At 41.5% G+C, this 22,362-nt stretch overlaps 1 protein-coding gene across 1 annotated transcript in view; it reads left to right on the top strand.

The window, feature by feature from the left end:
• The window catches only part of ADCY1 (adenylate cyclase 1), a 142,973-nt gene that overhangs the window by 33,260 nt on the left and 87,351 nt on the right, over positions 1–22,362 (top strand). The window contains exon 2 of the mRNA XM_061464595.1: positions 10,467–10,616. Within this exon, the coding sequence (XP_061320579.1) occupies positions 10,467–10,616 (150 nt within the window). The remainder of the gene's footprint in view (positions 1–10,466; positions 10,617–22,362) is intronic.

Raw genomic sequence — 22,362 nt, 5'->3', positions numbered from 1 at the left:
GGGACTCTTCATCAGGGACTGTAGCGATAGGACAAGGGGTGATGGGTTCAAACTGAAACAGGGGGAGTTCGGGTTAGATATAAGGAAGAAGTTATTTACTGTGAGGGTGGTGAGATGCTGGCACAGGGTGCCCAGAGAAGCTGTGGCTACCTCATACCTGGCAGTGTTCAAAGCCAGGATAGACAGAGCCTTGGGCGACATGGTTTAGTGTGTGGCATCCCTGCCCATGGCAGGGGGATGGAACTGGATGATCTTAGGATCCTTTCCAACCCAACCCAGTCTGTGGTTCTGTATTGTTCTTGCCATTAGCAAGAACATTATCCTAATCCAGCACTGAGTATGAATCAGTTTGGAACACTACCCAGATTCCCAACAGTGGAATCATGGCTTCATTTTTTAGAACACTCAAGCTATTTTTTAGTCATACAGTGTACAGATTCTAACAATAAGCTTGATTTTTTTTTTTTTTAATAGGATCATTAACTGGAAATGAGCAGGGTTTGGTCGTTTGATACTGGATCTTTATAATTTCGTTGTCTTGGTCATTGACAATTACATTCAGTTATTAAATAAAATCATTAAACAGAGGTATATCCTCTTGCTTTCCCAGTGAGTGTCTCAAGTGCAGATGTGACGGGAAATACTTATGTTAAATCTCCCATCAGTTTCTTGTTTGCTCAGTGACCGGTTTCTCATTGCAAAAGTAGTTTTCAAAGCTGACCAAAAAATGGCGTGCTTTCTCTCTCTCCTGCTTAAATTGCTCCTCTGCAGCTTTGGCTGTATTAAAGCTGTCAAGTGCCAACACTGTCAGAAGGTACCATAGCTTAAATGACCCTGCCGAGTGAAAATCTTATTATCTGCAGAGACAGCTCTTGCAAGTTGTAAAGCACAATAGGAGGAAAGTGAATGGGCTCCATGTAATAGAACGTAGTTTCCTCAAGGCAAACACTTTCATCTTTTCAGGACGTTTGACCCGAAGTGACATTGTTCACCAACTGCTTCAAATATCTGCATTGAGAGGGGAGTTAAAATGAAAGGGATACAAGAGGGCATTTGTTCGGGTCTAGCAGGCATCCTTCTGGTGGAAAGGGAAACCAGCCGAGATCAGTCCTGATGCTGGCATGTTTTCACTTAGCCGTATACAGCCAGCCAGAGCAACAGCATAAGCAATTCTTGCTCTCTTTACCTCTGTCTGCTTTCATTCAGTTGGAAAAGTACCAGGTGTTTTGGCAGTGAGAGAGAACCAAGACTTCACAGTTTAGGCATTCCACTTATGTTGCAGGTGGCTTGTTGACTTCTGTGTACTTCTTGATGGTTTGGGGTTAGTGGCATGAAATAAATATGAGGTACTGTGCTTAATATGAAAATGTGTACCTGACACTGCTTGGGACACCAAAATTTACTTGAATTTGCTATCTAAGACCTTAAGTAATGCATTTCAGCATGATTTCCTAACAATGAGTTCATTACAGTATAGTATTTGGACAAATGCTTGAACTTAACCTGTGTTTATCTTCTCATCTGTGATACGCCTGCGACTATACCTAACTGGCATACGCTGACTTGGGAACCTGGATGTATCCATGGCTGTCTCCCAGGCCTCAAAAAAGTCCCCTGAAGCTAAATTCACATAGAGGTTTTAAGGATGGGTGTTGCATATCCTAGGTTCTATGCACCCAACCTTCCAGCAGCAAAATTCAAGCCCTCTTTCTAAGTAGCCTGTGTATAGCACAGGAGAGCACCATTTCAGTAGCAAAGAGATACAGCAGCATATATAATGAGCAGCATATATAATGAGCCCTGGGTATAATACTTCATCCCCAGCAGCACGGTTCCTAGGCTTAACAAGACTGAGCTGGAGCCACTGGAGAACAGCACTGGGACTTGGAAGACCTGTGTTTTGTCACCAGGCAGCAGAATGAGCCCTCCACCCCAGCATTGTTTAATGGCAAAGCTCTGCAGAGGACTTTGAGTTTATACAGAAAACACTTTCACAACCAAACAAAGCTGACGAGTTCCTGAAGTGAAAAGCTGAAAGCGTGTTCCAGCTGCCAGAACATGCAGGAGCTCAGTGTGTGTCTATCAGTCTCCAGTAAGTCAGGTCCCATAAGAGGCATGTTGTGGAGTATGTTTTTATGGGTATAACCAAATCATGCCACAGGAGCATGAGTCAACAGTTTACTGCGTGCCACTTGGCACACAGTGGACTGCAAAAGGAGCATGTGAAGGAGGCTGTCCCACTCAGAGTAGGCAGCCTTCCTCCTAAGTTGTTACAGGAGCAACCTGAAAACACAGCATCCCTTGCAGAAACTGAAGCCATGGCCTTTGTTTGTGTCTCTGTAGTCTAAGTGCTGGCTGCTAGATAAGAAATGCTTCCTGTCTCCAGCAGCCAGGTGACAGGCTGGGGCTTCTCAGCCATGCACAGAACTCAAATGAAGAAAAACTGCATTTAAGATCTGAAGGTTCAGTCACCTAGCAACTGTGGTCCCACCAAATGCTTCAAACTTGTGTTGTGTATCCCCACAAGTCTTTATTTTTATGTATTTAATTATTGCAGCTTAAAAAAAAGCATTAAGATGTTCAGATGGATTCTTGAGGGAGAATAAGTACGGAAATGAACCACGTGTTGCATACAGCAAATTCAAGCAGATTTTGGACAACAGATTACTGCACTGGGCTCTAATTACACAGCATGGCATTCTCCTAACTAATAGCAAAGTGGAGAAAGCCATGGATTTTTGGTTGGTGTAGAACACTTTCAGGGGATGATCACCTGGACTCTGTCAAGCAAGTAAATAACATGCACAAATAAATAAGAATACTGGCCATAATTTCTATAGAAATTGTTTTAAATGGCTTTGGCAACATATTCCAAGTGTTTTGTGATAGATAGCAGCTATTCCTAAAGCTTAGGAACAATTGAAATGTCCCCAAACCATAACAACAGAGAAGAAATGAGGTCTTATTTGTTCTATGATGACTTACAATACACCATAAGAGAATGCAACAACTGAATCAGGAGAGAAATGTAAACAACATTTGCCTCTTTCTTCTCAGCACGGAGCAGTCTGTGGGATGTGACATGTAAACCAGTTTGCCAGAATATTTTGCCTGGGTAGCTCATTGTGTGAGCTTTCCACAGATGGAAGTGGCTGAGACCATATTACCTTTAAGGTAATATGTTCTGCTGTGAAACCTGTTACATGCTCTGGAGTGCAGTGCCAGAATATAACAGCAGCAGAACACTGAGATATCGTATCACTTAGATCTTCTCTGAGAGGCTTTCAGAGCCTCTCATGTAGTGACCAACTGGAGATGAACCAGTTCTCTTGTGTGCCTAAACTTCACTGATTAGTGTAGATGGCTAGGAAGTTACTTTTGTTTCACATATAATATTTTTGGGATGTTCTTTTCTGTCTGCAGTAGCACCAGCACTTCCGTGGGCTTTAGAGAGCCGTTGCCTTATGGAAAAGTAACCTCCAATTACCTATCTGTAAGATCTGGTTTGATATATGGAAAGGTTGCTGATACTAACCTCAGCTGGGCTTAATAACAAATACGGAGCTAAGAGAAAGAAAGAATATTGTTCACGTGCTGTCAAAACCAACTCAAATGTGTATCAGTACGCACACACGATGTGTAAAACTGGGCTTCAGGTGGAGATAAATGAGGGCGTTTTCTTATTGCTGTTTTGGGGTTTCTGAAGTACACCAGCCCAGTTCTATACTTGGGGAGTTTCAAACGTTAATGTTGTGCCAACCATTTCTAGTAGAATACTGCTGTGTGTTTAGGACTTTTTCTTTCCCTCCCAGAAAATTTACAGCTTTTATGAAGTCATTCATTACTTGGAATGGTTTGAGGCAGTTGAGAAGTTATCCTTGAAGGTATTTCAGCCTGTATGCTGCTTGCAGGATTTTCCATCCAGTCCTTTATTTCTCAGTTCTACAATTACATATATCAGTGCTCTATTGTGTTTTACCTTAAGTCCCCTGTCTGATATCTGTCCTATTCCCTAAAAATCAGCTGCTTTTTTTCTTTTAAGAATGAAAATTCTTGTGCGTAGAAGTGCTGCTTTCCCTTTTCCTGATTAATGAAAAATCCAGAAGCCTTGGTACATCCAAATAAAGGTTTAATGTGTTGCTAATGCGAAAGGTAAAACTGCTAGAGTTGGGCCTTCCTTTCAGAAACCCGCTAAGAAAGGCACAACAGCTCAGAAACTCAAAAATGGGAGCCTGAAATTAATGCCATTGATTCTTGTCACACCTAAGCGAATAGTGACAGGTAGGCAAAACTGGTATCTTGTATAATCACAGATATCTTTATCAGAACATTTTTAAGCTGCAGAGCTACATAAGGTTTAGGATTCAGAAATGTAGGATTCTGTCAGCTCTAGTTCTGATTTTCTATCCTAATTATCTGCTACTTAATCTCAGAGGTAAGTGCTTCCTGCCACCAGATAAACAGCCAACAGTGTATGGTGTGGGAGGGAAGCGCACTAACTGTTCTCCCAGTGTGTGTTTCCAAGACAGAGGGACATGTGGTTTGGAGACAGATGCAACAAATGAACTTGTTAACACTGGGGAGCTCACTGGCTGTTGATGACTCTACTTTTCTTGGGACCTGTTTCAGAAAGGTTTATGGTACATGTTTTACACAGTAGTTATAAATTGTGTCTTGTACTTTGGTCAAACAGGGATGCAAATAAAGGGAGAGATGCAGAGTGGGTGTCTGTGGTTGCACATTGTACTCATACACTTCAGCAAACCTGGCTGTGGTTAATACACATAGCATCCTAGGTATCCTGAAAGTCTCTCTTCCCTTCTATGGTTATAGACACCCCAGCACTACTATCTTTTCCTCAACTAGTGACATCTAGTCTCATTCAACACATTATCCTGATATACCGAGTCACTAGTCCCCTCATAGAGTATACTGTAGATTCAGAAGCACTGCGAATGAAGGCAGGAACCACCACAGAGAATGCCACAGTAGAGCAAAATCTTCTTAGTAGGTTGCATAAACCAGTTAGGACAAAACTAATGAAACCCAAGAGTGGGACATTTATGCAAACGGGGAATATGTTTACTTAATCTGGAGAAAATTTGTTTGGCTGCCATCTGTGGTAGGAAACACAGTCAGGAACTACAGAGAAGTTCTCTGCTCCTGTGCTACACCACTTCAGCAAAGGGAGGGAGGAGACAAGTAATTAAGTGTTCTCAAAAGGCTGCAAAGTGAGTGAAGTGAATCACTAAACTTCAGCCCATGTCAGGATCAAGAAGCACGTGTGCATTCTCTTGGATGAAGTCTTTTGCTGTAAGGAAGCCTCTGCTCTAATGTTACATTTTCCGTAACAGGGAAAGGAGAAACTATTTTTGTTTAAACTTGTAAAAGGTCTTGTTTATGATATCAACACTTTTCATACACAGCACAGTCTTGTCTTGCTCTTTAAGAGTTTTAATGGTGGAAGCACTGACTCATTTTTGTAAGCTGTTCATGGCTCTTTCCTCTGAGGTATGCCTCACAATTAGACATTCATATTTTACAATAATGCATTTCATTGCTGTATCTCAAAGCATTTTGACAGGATGAGTAAATGTTACGTTGTCTGCGCAACAGGAACAGCAGTAGTGGCTCAGAAATTACTTGCAGTAAAATACAATTATCAGAGAACACTGGGAGCAGAATTCAGCCCACCATACTTCTCGTCATACCAGGTATCTGAGTGACATGCGAAAACTGTATTGGTCTCTTTTCCTCAAATTGCTACCTTCACCAGGAGATGATGGCCATATTTCCTACATAGAATCATAGAATCATTAGGGTTGGAAAGGACCTTAAGATCATCTATTTCCAATCCCCCTGCCGTGGGCAGGGACACCTTATGCTAAATCATATCACCCAAGGCCTTGACCAACCTGGTCTTGATTCTGCTCTACTGCATGCGATAACATGAGAACTCATGCTGCTGAGAATAAATCCATTCTTGATATTGGCCACTAAATTAGAATCCTGGGAGCGTTAACTCTCAAAATCCCTTCTCAATCCCATTCACGCCACAGGCCCAGCTTTTAGACAGCACAATGAAGTTCTGGGGAGTCTCCTAAGTTTTGTTCACTGGTAATTTCTGTTTCTCATTTAGTCTACTTCAGTGTCCATCCACATGATGCCACCTTGTAAGTAAGTCTTTGAGTAATGCAGAGGTGATTCGCACCTTTGTGAAACAGCCCCATTTTTCTATGAGATTATTTTGTGAGACAGAAAATTACTCCACAGTGAAACTCAGTCTCTGGCTTGAACTATCTACTGTGTATCTGTTTACCTGGTAGCAGAATTAGTCTGCTGAGTAAGCAGAGTCCTGTTAAAAGGCAAGTAAGAAGAATTTTTCACCATTTGTTTGGGAGAGAGAGCAAGTGCATGTGTGAATGCATCTTGCTTTGAAGGAAAAAGAAGCGGAGAATAAATCCTGTCTGGAACAGAGAGAGACGTTTCAAGAGACTCTTCAAAGAGTCTTTTAACTAATCCCAAGGGACACGCAAAAAGTGGGAGGTGATTCTAGGGGGGAAAATGAAAGGGAGCTGTTGAATTGAACTTCTCAAGCCCTGTGCATGCATGAGCATGTTACATGCTGTTACCTCCAGAATTACCTGCTCACTCCTAGATGGGAATTGCTGTATTGCACGGTTTGTGTTCCCTGCCAAAAGTAACATGAGACCCAAGAAAGGCAATGGATAAAAAAGCCAGGAGAGACAGGAATTTGGTTGAAATTGCTGGACCTGCCAGTCCTTCACCGACAAGGAAGCCCACAGGAGCTAGCTGTGTTGGAAGCCTGCCTTTGGTAATACCCTCCAGAGCAGAAGGAACCATGCCAGAGTTCATCCAGTTACTGACAGTCTACCCTACTGTTGACTAGAGCAGCTTAGAGGTCAGGATGTTGGTACTGATGTGCAGCAGAGATGTGGAATGCACAATACAAGGTTCAGTGACAACAATCAATTTTAAAGTAATTTAAAAAAAAGGCTTTCATGACCCTGATCCTCTTTTCTATTTTTATCCTGGCTGACCCATAATCTCATTTTGGAATGAGAGAATAACATTGTTTGAAAGAGGTTGCGGCATAAAAATGTCTTTGAGTCATTTTGCGTTGCATTGAGTAAATTGATTCTTTGGCAGTTCTGGAAATAGAAGGTGATGGTGAAATCTGAAGAGTGCTCTTTATGCTATTGAGCGGTGGTATAGTAAATAATGTAGGAATGATTTAAAACTCAATTCATTGGTATTTCAGTAGCTTTGGATGCCTCAGTACCTCTTGAAAGATCCTCAGTTTTAATAGCAAGTCTCTCAGTAATTCCTGGAGTTACAGCACGTAATGTGTGAGTTGCATGTGTATGTCTGTATATAGAGATGAACATATTTACATATTAAAATGAAAGGGACCAGGAAATGGCATGCATTTGAGAAACCTAGAGAGACGGATGTATGCAGCTTGCAATTGAGGAAGAGATAGTAATTAAGCCGAAAATGGGTTGTGGAGGGAAGGAACTCTTACCTCAGGAGACAAAGTGCCCTACTTTCTTTTCTCACACTTTGAAATCTATGAATCTTTTACTGGCTTTATCACTTTTCGTGGTTCCCTGCAGGCCAGGGCTGACAACTAAGCCTCTGTTTTATCTTAAACTGTTCAAAGCATATCAGAAAATTACTTTCCCTGCTGAGTCTGAAAGTGGCTGCATGATTGCAGGATCCCACCTACCGGTTGCCCCAGTCCAGGTGATCACCATTGCTTCAAATCTTAATGATAGACCCAGAACAGCTGGCACATTGCCACAATATAAGGTCTTCTATTGCTTGTAGTTGAGGACCAAAAACCGAGTTGAGTCCTTCATTTATGTCTTGGGCCACTCTGATATCAGCACATAAAGATGGTTTTGTTTTTGCACCCCGTGTTCCTAAGAGCTGTTTTGTTACACTCTCTCTGTCTTGACTGTTTATTCTTTGGGCTCTCTCTGCTGCCTTTGAATATGGCTTTTACAAATCCTTTCTATTTTTATTCCCTTGCACTTCCAAGAATTAGCTTTAAAATACACCGTTGCTGTTACACTTCAGCATGATAAAATGCAGGGATAAGGTGAATGTGGTTGCATTTGTGCTTCTAAAAATAGTATTCTACTGGAATTTCTGCAGTAATTTCATTTTAGTGGTCTAATTTGTGCTGAAAATTGATATACCTCAAACAGATCTCTGTGATGAAGTAAAATGAAGCAGGATAGAAATTGCAGATTGTTTATGCTCAGCCTGTATCATGAAATAATACACTCGTGTACTGCTTTTCACCTTAAAAGTTTTACCATCTGTATTACCATCTGTGAGAAATGACACATAAGTAACTGCTGCATGAGATTCCTAGGTTGAAATTCATCTGACTGATGACACCTGAACCTGCATTTTGCAGTTCTCAGGGGGAAGCTGTAACACCATTCTTCACGAGTGTTAGCTCTTGTGAGATAACTGTTTCTTTTTGGGTATTGGAGGAGGAGGAAAACACTGATGCTAGACAGAGCTGCCTTTATTGTGGTAGGGTGTCTTCTGATTTTGTGCTAGTGAGAATGTTGTTGATCACCATCCCTGGAAATGCTCAAACACTGTGTAGACAAGGCCCTTAGGAACATGGGTTAGTGGTGGACTTGGCAGTGGTGGGGGAATGGTTGGACTTGATGGTGTTAAAGGTGTTTTCCATCCTGATTTATTCTATAGTACTCTTAGCTAATAACAACCAGGTATGAAGGTAAAAATTAGAGGACTTGTGAATCCATGAAGGTCTGGAGAATGCACCCAGAATGAATCTTCCTCTCTGTACTGAGATCACAGGTGGTGAGATGTATACTGCCATTAGTTAAACACCCCAGAAAATCCCTTCTTATTTTGGTAAATAGTCCCTCCAAAAGCAGCAGGGAGTTTCTAGATGTCGTTTTGGATCTTTGCTTACCACATTGACTGAATTCAAGCCTTCAAGTGAGTATTCCCTACATGGACTGGCACAGCTGGTGCTGATTGGCACAGCTGGTTTCACTGGAAACAAGGGCAGTGGTCTCCTCTTCAGCTTACGCTAACAGAACACGTGATAGTAGAGATGTGTGGGCTTGAAATGTAACCCTTGTATTAAGAAATAAATGTCAATTATATGGTCTTTATGAACTATTTTAAATGCATAGGAATTTGACATGATTTGTGTTACTTGCTGTAATGTCTTTCTTTGCTCTTACTATACCCAATTTTTGCCAATTTATGTGCAAGATGCAAATGCTTCATCCCTGGCGGTGTTCAAGGCCAAGTTGGACAGAGCCTTGGGTAACATGGTTTAGTGTGAGGTGTTCCCTCCTCATGGCAGGGGGGTTGGAACTGGATGATCTCAAGGTCTTTTCCAACCCTAACTATTCTATGATTCTATGTCTGAAACGATGGGATATATGAGTCGCCTGAAACCTTATCATGATGCTGTGATTGTAACTAGAGTAACTACAGACAAAGAGACTGCGGAGATACTAGGTAAACAGGCCTTATTGCCTCCTTTCTAAACAAACACTGCATTGCATTGCAGAATTTACCATCTGAGGACATGTTTTGGACATCAGAGATGCAGTGAGAAACTTAGCTGGGATTTTCTTAGATAGGGAAACTGTGTGCAAACCACAGTTATTTAGGTTATTTAGGTTAGTTAACTTTACTGCCTATTGTAAAAACATTAAAAAATGACCAGAAGGGTCACTGGGCCATATGTGTGTCCTTTATCTAAGCACTATTCATAGAAGTAATTCACTGTACCTGTTGATAGCATTGCAGTGGTGCTTGGTTTGTACCAATGGCCATCATTTGAAAGCACTTGGCACCTTCTAAGAGGTCTGCTGCAGGGTAACATCAGCAATATTTTAGATGATTTGTCCAAAATACAGTATGGTTGGTAATGGTATAGCTATGGGATGAGAAGCAGATTTTCGAGGTGCGAATTGCACAAGATGAAGGCTTGGGTACCCAGGCACACATTTTGCTTTAGTCACAGATTTTATCCATGTCTACTTTATAGGAGAAATAACTCCAGTCTTCTGGGCACCCCACAGTTGAACAAATGCTGAATATACGGCTTTCATTAGGTGCACAGATCTGCCAATGGGCTGGTGAAAGAACCAATGCTGAATGAAAGTGCTAAGCTACACATCATCGTAAGAGAAATTAACTTCAGCAGAGATGCAGTGTGTGTGTATTATGTGGTACTGCTTGCCTGAACTTATGGTAGCTGCTGTGATTGTTTCACTGCAGTTGGGTTGTGGGAAGGGGTATCAGTGACATGACTGCTGAGGCGGAACTTTGAAAGACGGTGCTTATTTTCTTCTTTTTTAAATTTTGCTGAGTAGAAATGTAAACCAAAACCCTGTATTTTAAACTGTGCATTTCTTTTTCTTTCTTTCTTACAGCTTGTGGCCAATGCAATCCTTTTTGTCAGTGTAAATTTGTATGGGGTCTTTGTGAGGATTTTGACAGAAAGGGCTCAGAGGAAGGCATTCCTTCAGGCCAGGAACTGCATTGAGGACAGGCTGAGGCTGGAGGATGAAAATGAAAAACAGGTCAGTTTTTAAGTCTAATTTCTTTTTCTCTGTTTCTTGTGAGATGACTGTAGTTACGTGAATCACAGGTCAGGACATTGCTGCCAAGTGCATGGTAGGGGGTGTGTGTGTGTTTCTGTTGTGAAGGAAGGGTGCTGCCTCCCCCTGACGTGCTTCCACTCCTCCTCCACAGTGCGCACACTCCTCACTCTTCATCTGCAGCACACACAGAAGGTGCAGGCTGACCCACAGCTACTGTCAGCCCTGCTACCAGAGGGGATGTATTTTCCGACTGAAGCAAAACTAAGGTGCCATTGCAGTCTAAAACCCTGGGGGGGTTCTGCATGGATGCTTTGGGGTGGGTGTTAGATGTGCTGTAAATACTTCCTTTCTGTCTGTGTGTGCTGTAACCTGCTTGCATTCGTGACAGTTATAAATGAAGTAATCAACATTCTGGGGACAAGGGACTGAACTGATATGCATGAATAACTGCCACCTTAGTAGCTTGGTTTATTTGACACACTTTTATCAATCAATCTTGCAAACAGATTTGGAAGCAACAAGTTAAAAAAGGCTCCATTGTGGAGCTTGCTGCTATTACTAACTGGTCTGAATCTTAAAGCTGCTAACATCTGTTGAGCTGTAAGGTTTGGGCTAGATTTTTCTTTCCACTTAGATGATAATAGAGGGCCATGCTAGAACACATAGATGTAATTCCTTTGACCTATGTGGAATGATGGTAACTTATGCCAATAAAGGTTTTAAGTGGTATTCAAGCCTTGCTATACAAGATGTCAGGGTCCTCAGAGGTTGTGGATATCACATGCTTTTACTTCCCTTCACTTGCAATTTCTCTAGTAAGTCTTTTCCTGTGTGTGAAATAACACAGGTCCTTGAGTACTTTCTATTATGAATTGAGTGAATGGATTTTTATGACCTAGACTTACTCTGTAGTAAGTAGATGTCTTTGAACAACTGCGTATCTTTGGTGGCTATGTAAAAATGGTATTAGGATCAAAGCCTTTAGGTTTGGTTCTGGTGATTTGTGATCCAAAGCTGCAGATTTTTTCAAAGGCGTAAATGTTCAATAAGTAAATTTGCATGTTGGGCCTTTGAAAAAGTTTTGGGATCCAACATGAAAATAATGTTTGTTTTTTGGTTTCTCTGGTTAGCACATTAGCAATCTGTCTTATTTTATGTTTTATCCATGCATATAGAAACACCAGTAAGCAAAAACATTACACGAGTACCATTATTGTTGATAGTATACATAAAGAATCCTGCAAATGTTTTTCCAGTGCAGTATACACATCAGCAAACAGAGTACACTCTTCTCCTACACTTGTGAAATGAGCACAGTGTAAATCTCAATACAGTGGTGAATGCTGATTAGCTGCCAAAAATACCCTGAGAATATTTTCAGTGGCTGCTCTCTCACTATATTAGAATTCCTCTAAAACCAGGGTGAGAATTAAGACCTGATTAGAGGCTACAGAATCATTCTGCAGTTGCTGTGGGATAATGTAGCCCAAGTTTGCAGCTGGCAATCCTCAAGAGTGAGAGGAAAAGAGCCGATGCTGACCTAGTTCAATTTTTGTGATCGTTCCTGTATTTTTGTTCTGTGAAGTGTCAACATTACATGTTAAAAAGGGCTGATTTTGTTCACCAGACTTTCTTGTCTCCTTCAGATGCTCTGACCTAAATACTGTGGGCCTTTTACATTGTGAATTGTAATCCAGAATGCTAAAATCTTTCCCTGGTACTTCTGTGCAAGTCTCTAAAGGGAAAGGAAAGAACGTGCTCTTGGCTTTTGAATATACACAGCCTTCTAGAGTTAAAGTTTTGACTGTGTGAGACAGATCCCACAGCTGAAACTGTGAGATTTCTTCCTCTGTGTCCTACTTACAGTGATTCTGCTCATCTGGGATGCATTTGTAGTAATAGTCCCACATGATGGGTTTGATGAATCTGTTTTTGTGAGCAAGAGCAAATATCTCCTGTTGTGGCATTTTCAGAGGCATCATGTAGGAGTTCGCAAGTAGGCTTGGGAAGTGTTGCTGGGGAGAAGGGGAGCAGACGGCCTCTGTTTATTTTAGAACTCAGTTTAATGTTCACCCTGTTATCTCTTCTCTGTGGTCACAACAAATAACTGGCCTTGATGGTGGCATCATCCATTTGTTATGTTGCTGAATGTTGGACTGCAATTTCAGAATAATGTAAGAAGTGAAGGCCAAGAACCAAATAAGTTGTAGACCATGAGAGAATAATTAGAATCATTCACTTGGGATAAGCATTTTCTCTCCTTGTCTATAAATCTCAGCAGCGAGACCTTCCTCTGCAGAGCAGGCAGTTAAGAATAAATGATAGGAAGGGGCTTAGAGCAGCCTGGTCTAGTGGAAGATGTCCCTGCCCATGACAGGGTTTGGAACTGGATGAGCTTTAAAGTCCCGTCCTGCTCAAACCAGTCTGGGATTCTATGATTCTATGGAATGCTTTGAGGTGGGTCCTGTTCCCTGGACCTGCGCTTGTTTTCTGCTCAGAGCGCCTGAGCACTTCCTTTACTCCCACTGCACCATCTCTCTATGTCCACTTCCAGATTGGTCCTTTGCCCAAACAGCAAGCAAGGCATTGTCACCCTGCTCCCTGGAGGACCCCCAGCCCTATAGACTGACAGCCCTACCAATCCTGGCAGCAACCTCCAGGCAGTGCTTCACCCCTTCCCAAGAGAACAAGAAAGGAGCAAGCAGGGATGGGGAACAGCAGATGTGTTCAGTGTAGAGGAAGAAGTATTCTGCAGCTGATGGAGGCTTCTTGCTGTCTAATTCAGAGGGGAAACCAGTAAGGAAGTTGTGGCTCACTGTGTATTAATTCCCAGTGTGGCAGCTCCTGAAGATGCGCTCTGCTCCAGGAAAGGGATAGCATTGTAACTCTGGGGCCAGCTGGATTTGAAGTGCAACTGGTCCACTGTGTTTAAAGGCCTGTAGACTCCCACTTTCCTGCTCTTTCAGCATTATGTACTTTTGTTGTGCCTATAGTTTTGTGATGGTGGATTTCACTCTGTGCACTCTGCGAAACAGAGCTTCCTTTTAGTTTTTAATAGACTTCTTGTCTGATGACTCAACTGGGTGCTCTCCAGCTCTTTCTTGTTTTGTGGTAACTTATGAGTAATTATTATACAGTAACTTTATCAATGTCCCACACACACAACACTATAGACTTTTCTCATAACCCTGCTCCTCATTCTTTCCAAGCTGAAGAATCGTAGCCTGTTTACTCTCCTGATACATGGAAGCTATTTCTACCCCACTCTTACCAACTTCATAACAAATCATACTCACTTCCCTCCCTCCCTCCCTCCCCGGTAATAGGAATATTTTTATGCAGGTTCATGCACTGGATTTGGAGATAAAGTGTGTAATTTCCATCAGTAACTTCCTGCAGCACAGGATGATGTGAAAAGTGCCAGTAGTCTGACTTCATGCAAATCTTCTGCCCACAAAATCAGCTTTGATTTAACCTATTTAATCTAATAATCACTGTTTTTTAGTTGCAGAAGTACATGCAACTATGTTTGCAAAATGAAGGCAGTCTTTCTAGCAATTTGTTCAGGTATTTCTTTCCCTCCTAAATGTTACCTTGGTGCTTGCTCACAATCAGAACATGATGATGGGAAAACAACTGGAGAATAGCAAAGTCTCCGGAGTGGAGACTGGCTGTCTTTAAAAACGATTGTGAATTCACATTTACTTATCAAACCGTTGGGACTGGAGGGATGTGCTTCATTCCTTCATGAAGTAGTTGTGTACTCCACTACAGTGCATGCAATTTAAGTTTATTACAGGCTTTAACATAAGAAGCTAAAGGAAGCACTAAAAACCAGAGGGAGTTAGGAGGCAATGGGCTGAGACAGCCAGTGCTGTGGCTAGCTTCAGGGCCCAAAGTGTGGCACTCCAGCTAGTTTCATTAGTTTTGCTGAGAGGTGGTTGTGGTGTTCCCTTTGCTAGTACACCATGCTATTGCAGTGATGCTGGTTCTGGGAGACAGACTAGCATCTTGGTGTTGCTCTGTGCATGTTCACCAGGTCGTTTGAAGCTTGCTAAATTCCCTTTATGCAATGTTGAATTGTGCATACAGTTCATACAAACTTAGAATGGTTTGGGTTGGAAGTGACATTCAAGGCTCATCTAGTCCAACCCCCCTGCAATGAGCAGGGGCACCTTCAGCTAGATGGGGTTGCCCAGTTGTCTGCTTTTGTATGTATATGCATTCAGAGTGTCTGCTGCATTTTAACATTGCATATAGTAACTGGGACAGCACGGAGTCAGAGATCGGATTAATAACTATTAATGGAAAATGAAACGGTGCCAGCAAAAGATACACCACGAGTCTCGGTGCAGAATACATTGAACCTCTGCTTTGGGGCATTTTGGGTTCAAATTCCCTGCTGGGTTCAGATTCCCTTTCAAAACAATTTAGGTATCACCCATTTTGGATATGTGTGCTAGCTCCTGTACCTTTAGGTAAAAGGATGAACCCACAGCAACCCTCCAGTGGTTTTGTCCATTATGTTTAATTTCAAGCATTTATGGAAAAAAAAGGGGGGGAAGGGGAGAATCAACATAATATTTGAGCAAACTGTGTTGAACTTTCATTTTGGTAACAGATAACGGGTTGTTGTGGGGTTTCCTTCCAATTCAGCAGCCAAACTGTGAGGAATCAGTTGTTCACACAGCCTCAGGCAGGAGTAATTTCTAGGGTGCCTGACAACGTGCTTATCAATGTGTAATCAGCTTTCCTCATGTTTCCCCTACTTTTTATTCTCAGAATCTTGACTCTTTTTTAATTGCAATGCAGGAGAAGATGTAAAATTTATCATTAAAACACAGGCCCCGTCTCCATAATCATTCATACTGGCTCTGTGCATCAGCAAGTCACTCTGCAGCAAAGATTTCATCTGCATCATGTGTGGGAATAAAAACGTGCTCTTGTCAAATTATCTAGTGTGCAACAGGGAGGTGATCTGGACTTTACACACATTGCAGCCCGAGATATGCTATCAGATCCTCTGCAAAAGCTAGCCAGTACAGCCTTTGAAAAACACAGGTGGAGTAACTTGTTTTAGCTGACAGGGTGAGCCTGTACTACATCACCACTGTGCTCGGTGTTACAAGGAGGCTTTAGAGATGGATTTATTGTGTTATCAAACCACAATGTCACACAGGAAAGTCCACCTTCAGAAATCTATTTGTTCTTTTCTAGGATCAGGGAAAAGAGAAAATAAGGAGTGTTACAGTTTCAGGCTCTTAGTTGGAACTGCTGGGGCTTTGTGCTCTTAGCCAAATAGCAGCAGCAGCAGCAGAGATGGGAACTTCTCCTGTTCTCGGCTTCTTTTGTCACCTTTGGCTGCTAATATCCTTACACAGGGCTGAGCTGAACTATTGGCTACCTTTATCCTGCTGCATGGCACCCTGGGCTCAGGTAAAAGGAGTTGCAGAGGTGCATTTCTCTCTCCCACATAGCAGTTATGCCCAGAAGCTTTCTACTGTCTAGCATCTGTTAGTCCCCGGTCCTGCAACAGTCATGCATCTGTCTGTTCTTCATACAGCAGACAATAAATCTAAGGGCTGCTCAGGTTAAATGCAAGTGGAAGGCTTCAGCTTCAACCTGAAGCCATTAGGAGCTGTTTGGTACCCCTTGCAAGGCAGGGTGCAGCAAACAAATAAATGTTTTCCAGTTTTACAGCTCTATTACACCTCTTTTTATGCAGAATAAACATCTCATGTGAATGTGGTTAGTGCCATAAGCTGTGTTTGTCACACCATTAGGATTATTCTTACTTATCTTTGGCCAAGTAAACATGAACCTTTTAACTTCCAGGCAGTAATCCCTAGTAGTAGTAGACACATATAGGGGTATTTCATCCCTTCTATCCTGGACACCTTGCTGGAGATGAGATGAGATAAGGTTGCAGAGGGACACCTAAGTCTAGAGCTACACAGCCATGTGATAACAGAAAGAGGTGCTTGCAATTAGACTTGAAATTCTGAAGTGTAGAAACTCAGCAGCATACAAGAAAACACACGAGAGTTGGAAATCATGTACATGTCTTTTATTTGCATTGTAATGGTATTATTCTACCCACATTAATTTGAAAAATGTAATGTATGGTATTACAGAAAAATCTCTGAAAGCATTTAAAAGGCCACATTTATAGCAGCAGGCTAGATCAGTACTGTTACAATGTGGTTTAACTTCACCTCCTGAAAGCTTCCTTTTAGTAAGTGTTGTGGTTTAACCTCAGCAGGGAAATAAGCGCCACAGAGGCACTCACTCACTCACACACACACACCCAGTGGAATGGGGGAAAGAAACAGAAGAACAAAAGTGAGAAAATTCATAGGTTGAAATAAAGAGTTTAATAAGTAAAGCAAAAGTCACGTGTGCAAGCAAAGCAAACCAAGGAATTCATTCTCTGCTTCCCATGGGCAGGCAGCGGTTCAGCCACCTCCAGGAAAGCAGGGCTCCATCACATGTAACCGTTACTTAGGAAGATAAAACACCATCACCTCAGACGTCCCCTTCCTTCTTCTTCCCCCAGCTTTGTATGCTGAGTGTGATGCTGTGTGGTATATTGGGCAGTTAGAGTCAGCTGTCCCCACTGTATCCCTCCAGCTTCTTGTGCACCCCCAGCCCACTCACTGGTGTGGTGGTATGACAAGCAGAAAAGACCTCAACTGTGCAAGCACTGCTCAGCAATAGCAAAGCCATCTCTGCATTATCAACACTGTCTCCAGCACAAATCCAAAACATTGCCCCATACTAGCTACTGTGAAGAAAATAACTCTTTTCCAGCCAAAACCAGCTGGAATATTGTGACACAAGGTGTGAACAATGGCATCTGAAGAGATTTGTAAAGAAAATAGGGCATATGAACTCTTCTCTTTACTATAAATCTATGTAGTCACTCATCCTCAGTCTAGCAGGGGGATGTCTCACACTGCTGCTTGTAGCAATTTGGTTTTTGCTCATAGATGTATGTATGACATATAGGCATGCCACCTACGTTAAGCTTTTACATGTTGCAATGGATGCTGGCTTCCATTGAATAGAGTAGACAGACATGAATGGATAAGTTAAAAATAGTTGTATCATTCTAAAAGCTGTTGATACCTTGGCTGTTAGGAGTTTTGAAATAAATATTAGGAATACGTTCTGCTTTAAACAACTGCTAATTAAATAAGCTGGTGGTGTTTGACTCTGTGGATTTTCCAGTTTGCTTTTCCTACTTTGTCCCTCTATTTTCCATTAGAGAGAATGGAGGAGGAGGAACAATTAAGAGCACACAAACCTGTCATTAGATAATTAAAAATGCACTACCATACAGTTTTCAATACATAATAACATTGTGCATAGCAGTTGCTAAGGCAAATATCATAGGTAGGAACACTGGCTATAGCGCATCAGATCCTTAAGTTAAATAGTAAGACAGATACTTCAGAAGTACTTTCTTACGGCTGATTTCTAAATTCAGAGCAATATCCGTGACAGCAGTGCTGTGTTGACACTTGTGCAATGTTTTTCTGTATTTTGGTATATTATATATAATATATATGCACATCTATTACATATATTCACAGTATAAAGTAAAGCAACCTCAGAAGCGATTGCTGGTGTTCTTCCTTCAGCAGAAGGAATTTATAGGGAGCTCTAAAACGTCATTGGGGAAGTTTTCTCTTCCATTTATTTTTATTGCTGTCCACAGAATTGTTTTCACTTCTAGAAGTGCCTTAATATAACAAAAAGCTAGCTAATGCTTTAACACAAGCTTGTCACACTTTGCCTGGACCACTCTTCAAACGCAAGGTGGATTTACCATAGAGCGGCAGCTCTGCCAAATAGGTCCATCACATTACAGCACCTGGCCTAGGCACACGTGCAGTTTGTCAAATGGTTCCCAAGTTGCTATGGTGCTACTTAGCACAGATTATCTATCTCCTGCTCAGGATACTGAGCCAGGCAGTTTGCTTTCATTCTGGTGTGTGACACTATGCGCTTGCTGCTCCTATAGGAAGGTGTTTTGCCAGTTCCGTTCAGTCAACATTCTGTGAAGCAAAAGAACTAGACCGCATCTCATTACCTGACAAAAAAAAAAAACAACAAAATAGTCTTAGGTATTTTTTTTAATATTTTCAGGTTTGCCTTTCTGGAGTAAATTTTTGTCTGTTATGTAATTTGAAATCTTTCCCAGGTTTCTGTTCCCCGTTACCTCTTCAGTATAAACTCATTTCATTTGGAGTTAAGGTTCCCTTCAGGCACATTCGATTAGGAATTTCCCAGTTTGACAAGGGAATAATGAACTAAATCTGAGTCACACTTGTTATTTTGAGTGAATGCACTCATTTCTTCCTTAGCATGTTCATGAGTTGGTCCTTGTCTTTCTTCTTCTGAAGGCAATGAAATTTTCTGCTGATGGGTTAGGCTCACTTCTCTGCTCTGGGAAGACAAAATGAGGGTAAGTAACAAAGGACAAAGGCTTTTAGATTTTTCTGATCTAAAAATCTAGGCATTTTTAATTCTAGATTTTTCAGAGGACAGTATTGTATCTTAGTCCTGGGAGGTTTTGACATCTATTCCATTTGACTGGTTCACGCTGTGATTTGCTTTTGTGTCGCTGTACTGAAGGCATCTGTAGTTTTCTAAAAAGGAAATTGTAACTGCTTACCACTTACTATGTCTTCCTTGGGTTCTAAAATTATTGCTTTTGACTTCAGCTTCCTGCTTTTTTTAAATCCTAAGTCTGTTTACACCCACTACTGAGCCCAGTTCCGATCACTAGCAATCAAAAAGCATATCTTTACTGAAGAATTGTTGCTTGTTCCACCACAGGCAAAAATCTGCAATAAGAAAGGGCATGTACTGTTATTGAGTGGCTACTGCAGCTCTAAATGTATGCTGTATCAGACAAGAGCAATGTTGCAAAACACCACTCCTAGTGCAGCAGTGTGTCCTTAATGCTCCTCTGATTCTTCCCCTGTTCTGGACCCTCAGCTGCAGATGGGGCTTGGAGCAACCTATCTAGTGGAAGGTGACCCTGCCTGTGCCAGGGGGTCGGAACTGGATGAGCTTTAGGGTCCTTTCCAACCCAAACCATTCTGTGATTCAGTGTTCCGTTGGTGGAGCAAACCAGACTTGGCTGTGGACTGGAAAGAGATGAACCTCTAACTGCAGAGGAAATTTACAGCAACAGGGCTAAACCAGTGAAGCTCTGTCTGCTCTTCCTTTTACCCTGGAAGGGGTAGCTTGCAATGCCATCCTCCTAGCATCTTCAGAAGAAAAGATAGAGAGATGCCAGGATTGCTGTCCTGATCCTGTTCATGGGGGAACACATAGCTCTGTGCAGCTCTTCATCCTCTAGCAAACCTGAGTTCACACACATCTCAGCTGCACACCTGCCTAGGAATTGCATTAGCACTTCTGTGTTCCCTCTAATCATGACATTGGCAGATGGTTGGTACCCTTTCTGATGATTCTTAAGACTCCTCTTTATGGGGATCAGAAAAGCCTTTTCATAAGGGTATTAAATTTTCATAACCTGTGCTCTAAGTGTGTCTTTTTGGTTTTAATACATATACATATTGTGAGTGAGGGGATCATTTCACTGGAAATGAAACCTGGCCTTCCTGACTCTGCAGAGGCAGGGCAGAGAAAATGGGCAAAACATTTTCTTCCACATAGGAAGAGTAGAACAGTATGTTCAGAGGCTGTTCAGTGCCAAAAAATGTTTCATATTCATTGATATACCCTCAAGAACCCACTTATTAAAATCCTACTGAAGCATGATAGATAGAAGCAAGGACATTTATTAAACTAGCAGCTAATAATGAAGAACTCCTGAAACTCCCATTTGACTTTTTGTTTGTTCATTTTCCTAGCAACTATTTTCAAGTCTACCTGCTTTCAAGTTATCTCCTCTGCAGAATGGTCTGATCATATCTGTATGGCTACTGAGCTGCATTATAGTGAGGCAAATAAAGATACCTAACATATAAAGGCACTATTTGGTATTGTGAATTTAGCTTCATCTCATTCAAGTTCACTTCCAGTAGGAAGATTTTCATTAACTGGAACAAATATCATCTTTTTCCTGTCAAGTTTTCTGTGATGGTTTTGTGGATATGTTGAATTTTGCCAGTTCAGTTTCAGGGAGAGTGAATACTAAGGGGGAGGGGGGGAGTAAAAAGATTAATGGTAGTCTGATGCTGCAGTCATTTATTCATTGCCACTTTATATCTGGTGTCAATGCTGTTAGCTTTCCTTTCAGAAGATTAATCCTTACTGATATATTTCTAGAGCATTCTGATTTAATAGATAAGAGGGCAACCAGGAAAACAGGCTATGCTCCCTGTGCTTCCTTGTTTCTCCTCATAGCCTCTCTCTGCTCGTGTTCCTGCTGAGCAAGATTTGTGGAGCCGATCTCAAGCAATCTTCCAGTCCATTCTGGAATTACAGTTGCCTTTTTAGTTCAGTGTCATGTAAATTCTCCATAGTCATTCCATGCTCAGTGGGTATCCTGGGCTTTTTTTGCATACAGAGATTTCCAACTTGTTTCATCTCATGTGTTTTTGTGGATGGTACCTAAAAGGCACAATGTACTGCTGAGCTTTTCTCATTCTTATCATTCCACTTCTTGTGTGCTATCCTGTGAACTTTATACCTTCAAGCAGTTTGGTGGTCTCTGTGTCCACTCTTTAGCCCAATGCTTGTGCATTCCATGTTGCCCATTGCTCTGTTTTAGCCAAGACTTCACCCACCCCTATCTCTTTCACAAAGTCTTACCTTTCCCGTTGTAGCTAATAATGTTCCATGTGGAACATACCAATGCCTTGTTAAACCCTATGCTGATGATACGTCCTTCTTTTCTTTTATTTAACCAAAAATAATCAGTTAACCATACCATAGAAAGATGTCAGATTGGTCTGGTACAGGTCTGCTCATCCTGAATCCATCTTGTAGTTCATACATAGTATATTGATCATCTGCCATACCTCTGTGCCACTAGCCACCCTCATACAACTAAAAATTTGTGCATTAGATGGCAGCTGTGTGGATATTGTTGTATTATGATGATTTTAATGATGACTTACTGATAAATGTTATTCTTAAAAGATATCTCGGAAACGTTCTGAAACATTGCCACCTTGTGGCTTTTAAAGAATCACCGTCTTTAAAGGTGCTTTTCCTTGTACTTGGTAGAAGGGAAGGGCATAGCATAGTTTAATTTAAATTAATGCACTAATGAAATCTGCTGTCTTTGTTTTCCAGCTTACAGGAAGTATAAATGAATCCTAGGAATTGTACACAAAGTTATTCTTCCATGCATCGCAGTAGGCTTCTTTTCTCTGTTTTCCTTAAGGGAATTAAAGTGGCTGTGCAGTGTAACATGGGGATGTTTGTCCTCATAGCCTTTCTCTGCTATTGTTCCTGTTTGAACAATACTTGTGGAGCTGATCTCAAGTTACCCTGCTCACACTCCTCCAGTCCATTCTGGAATCACACTTGCTCTTCGAATTATGCTCTTATTATAAGAGGGAAGTTATCAAGGTATAATCAGGTAGCAGGTGGCAATATTTAGGATGTACTTTGGAGTCCCTGCTGACTCAGTAGAAGCTGAATCTCAAAATTATATAGATGAGTTGACTTTGACATAGTCTTGTTAATGTTTTGTATGCATGTCTGATGCTTGTCTTCTTCAGGAAAACAATGCTGT

Source organism: Pezoporus flaviventris, unplaced genomic scaffold (genome assembly GCF_033815535.1).
Source record: "Pezoporus flaviventris isolate CSIRO_AGI_PZ_B2104156 unplaced genomic scaffold, CSIRO_AGI_Pfla_v1 ptg000037l, whole genome shotgun sequence".
Taxonomy (NCBI): domain Eukaryota; kingdom Metazoa; phylum Chordata; class Aves; order Psittaciformes; family Psittacidae; genus Pezoporus; species Pezoporus flaviventris.
Note: the sequence above shows the minus strand (reverse complement) of the source record. Positions and strands in the feature narration are given on the sequence as shown.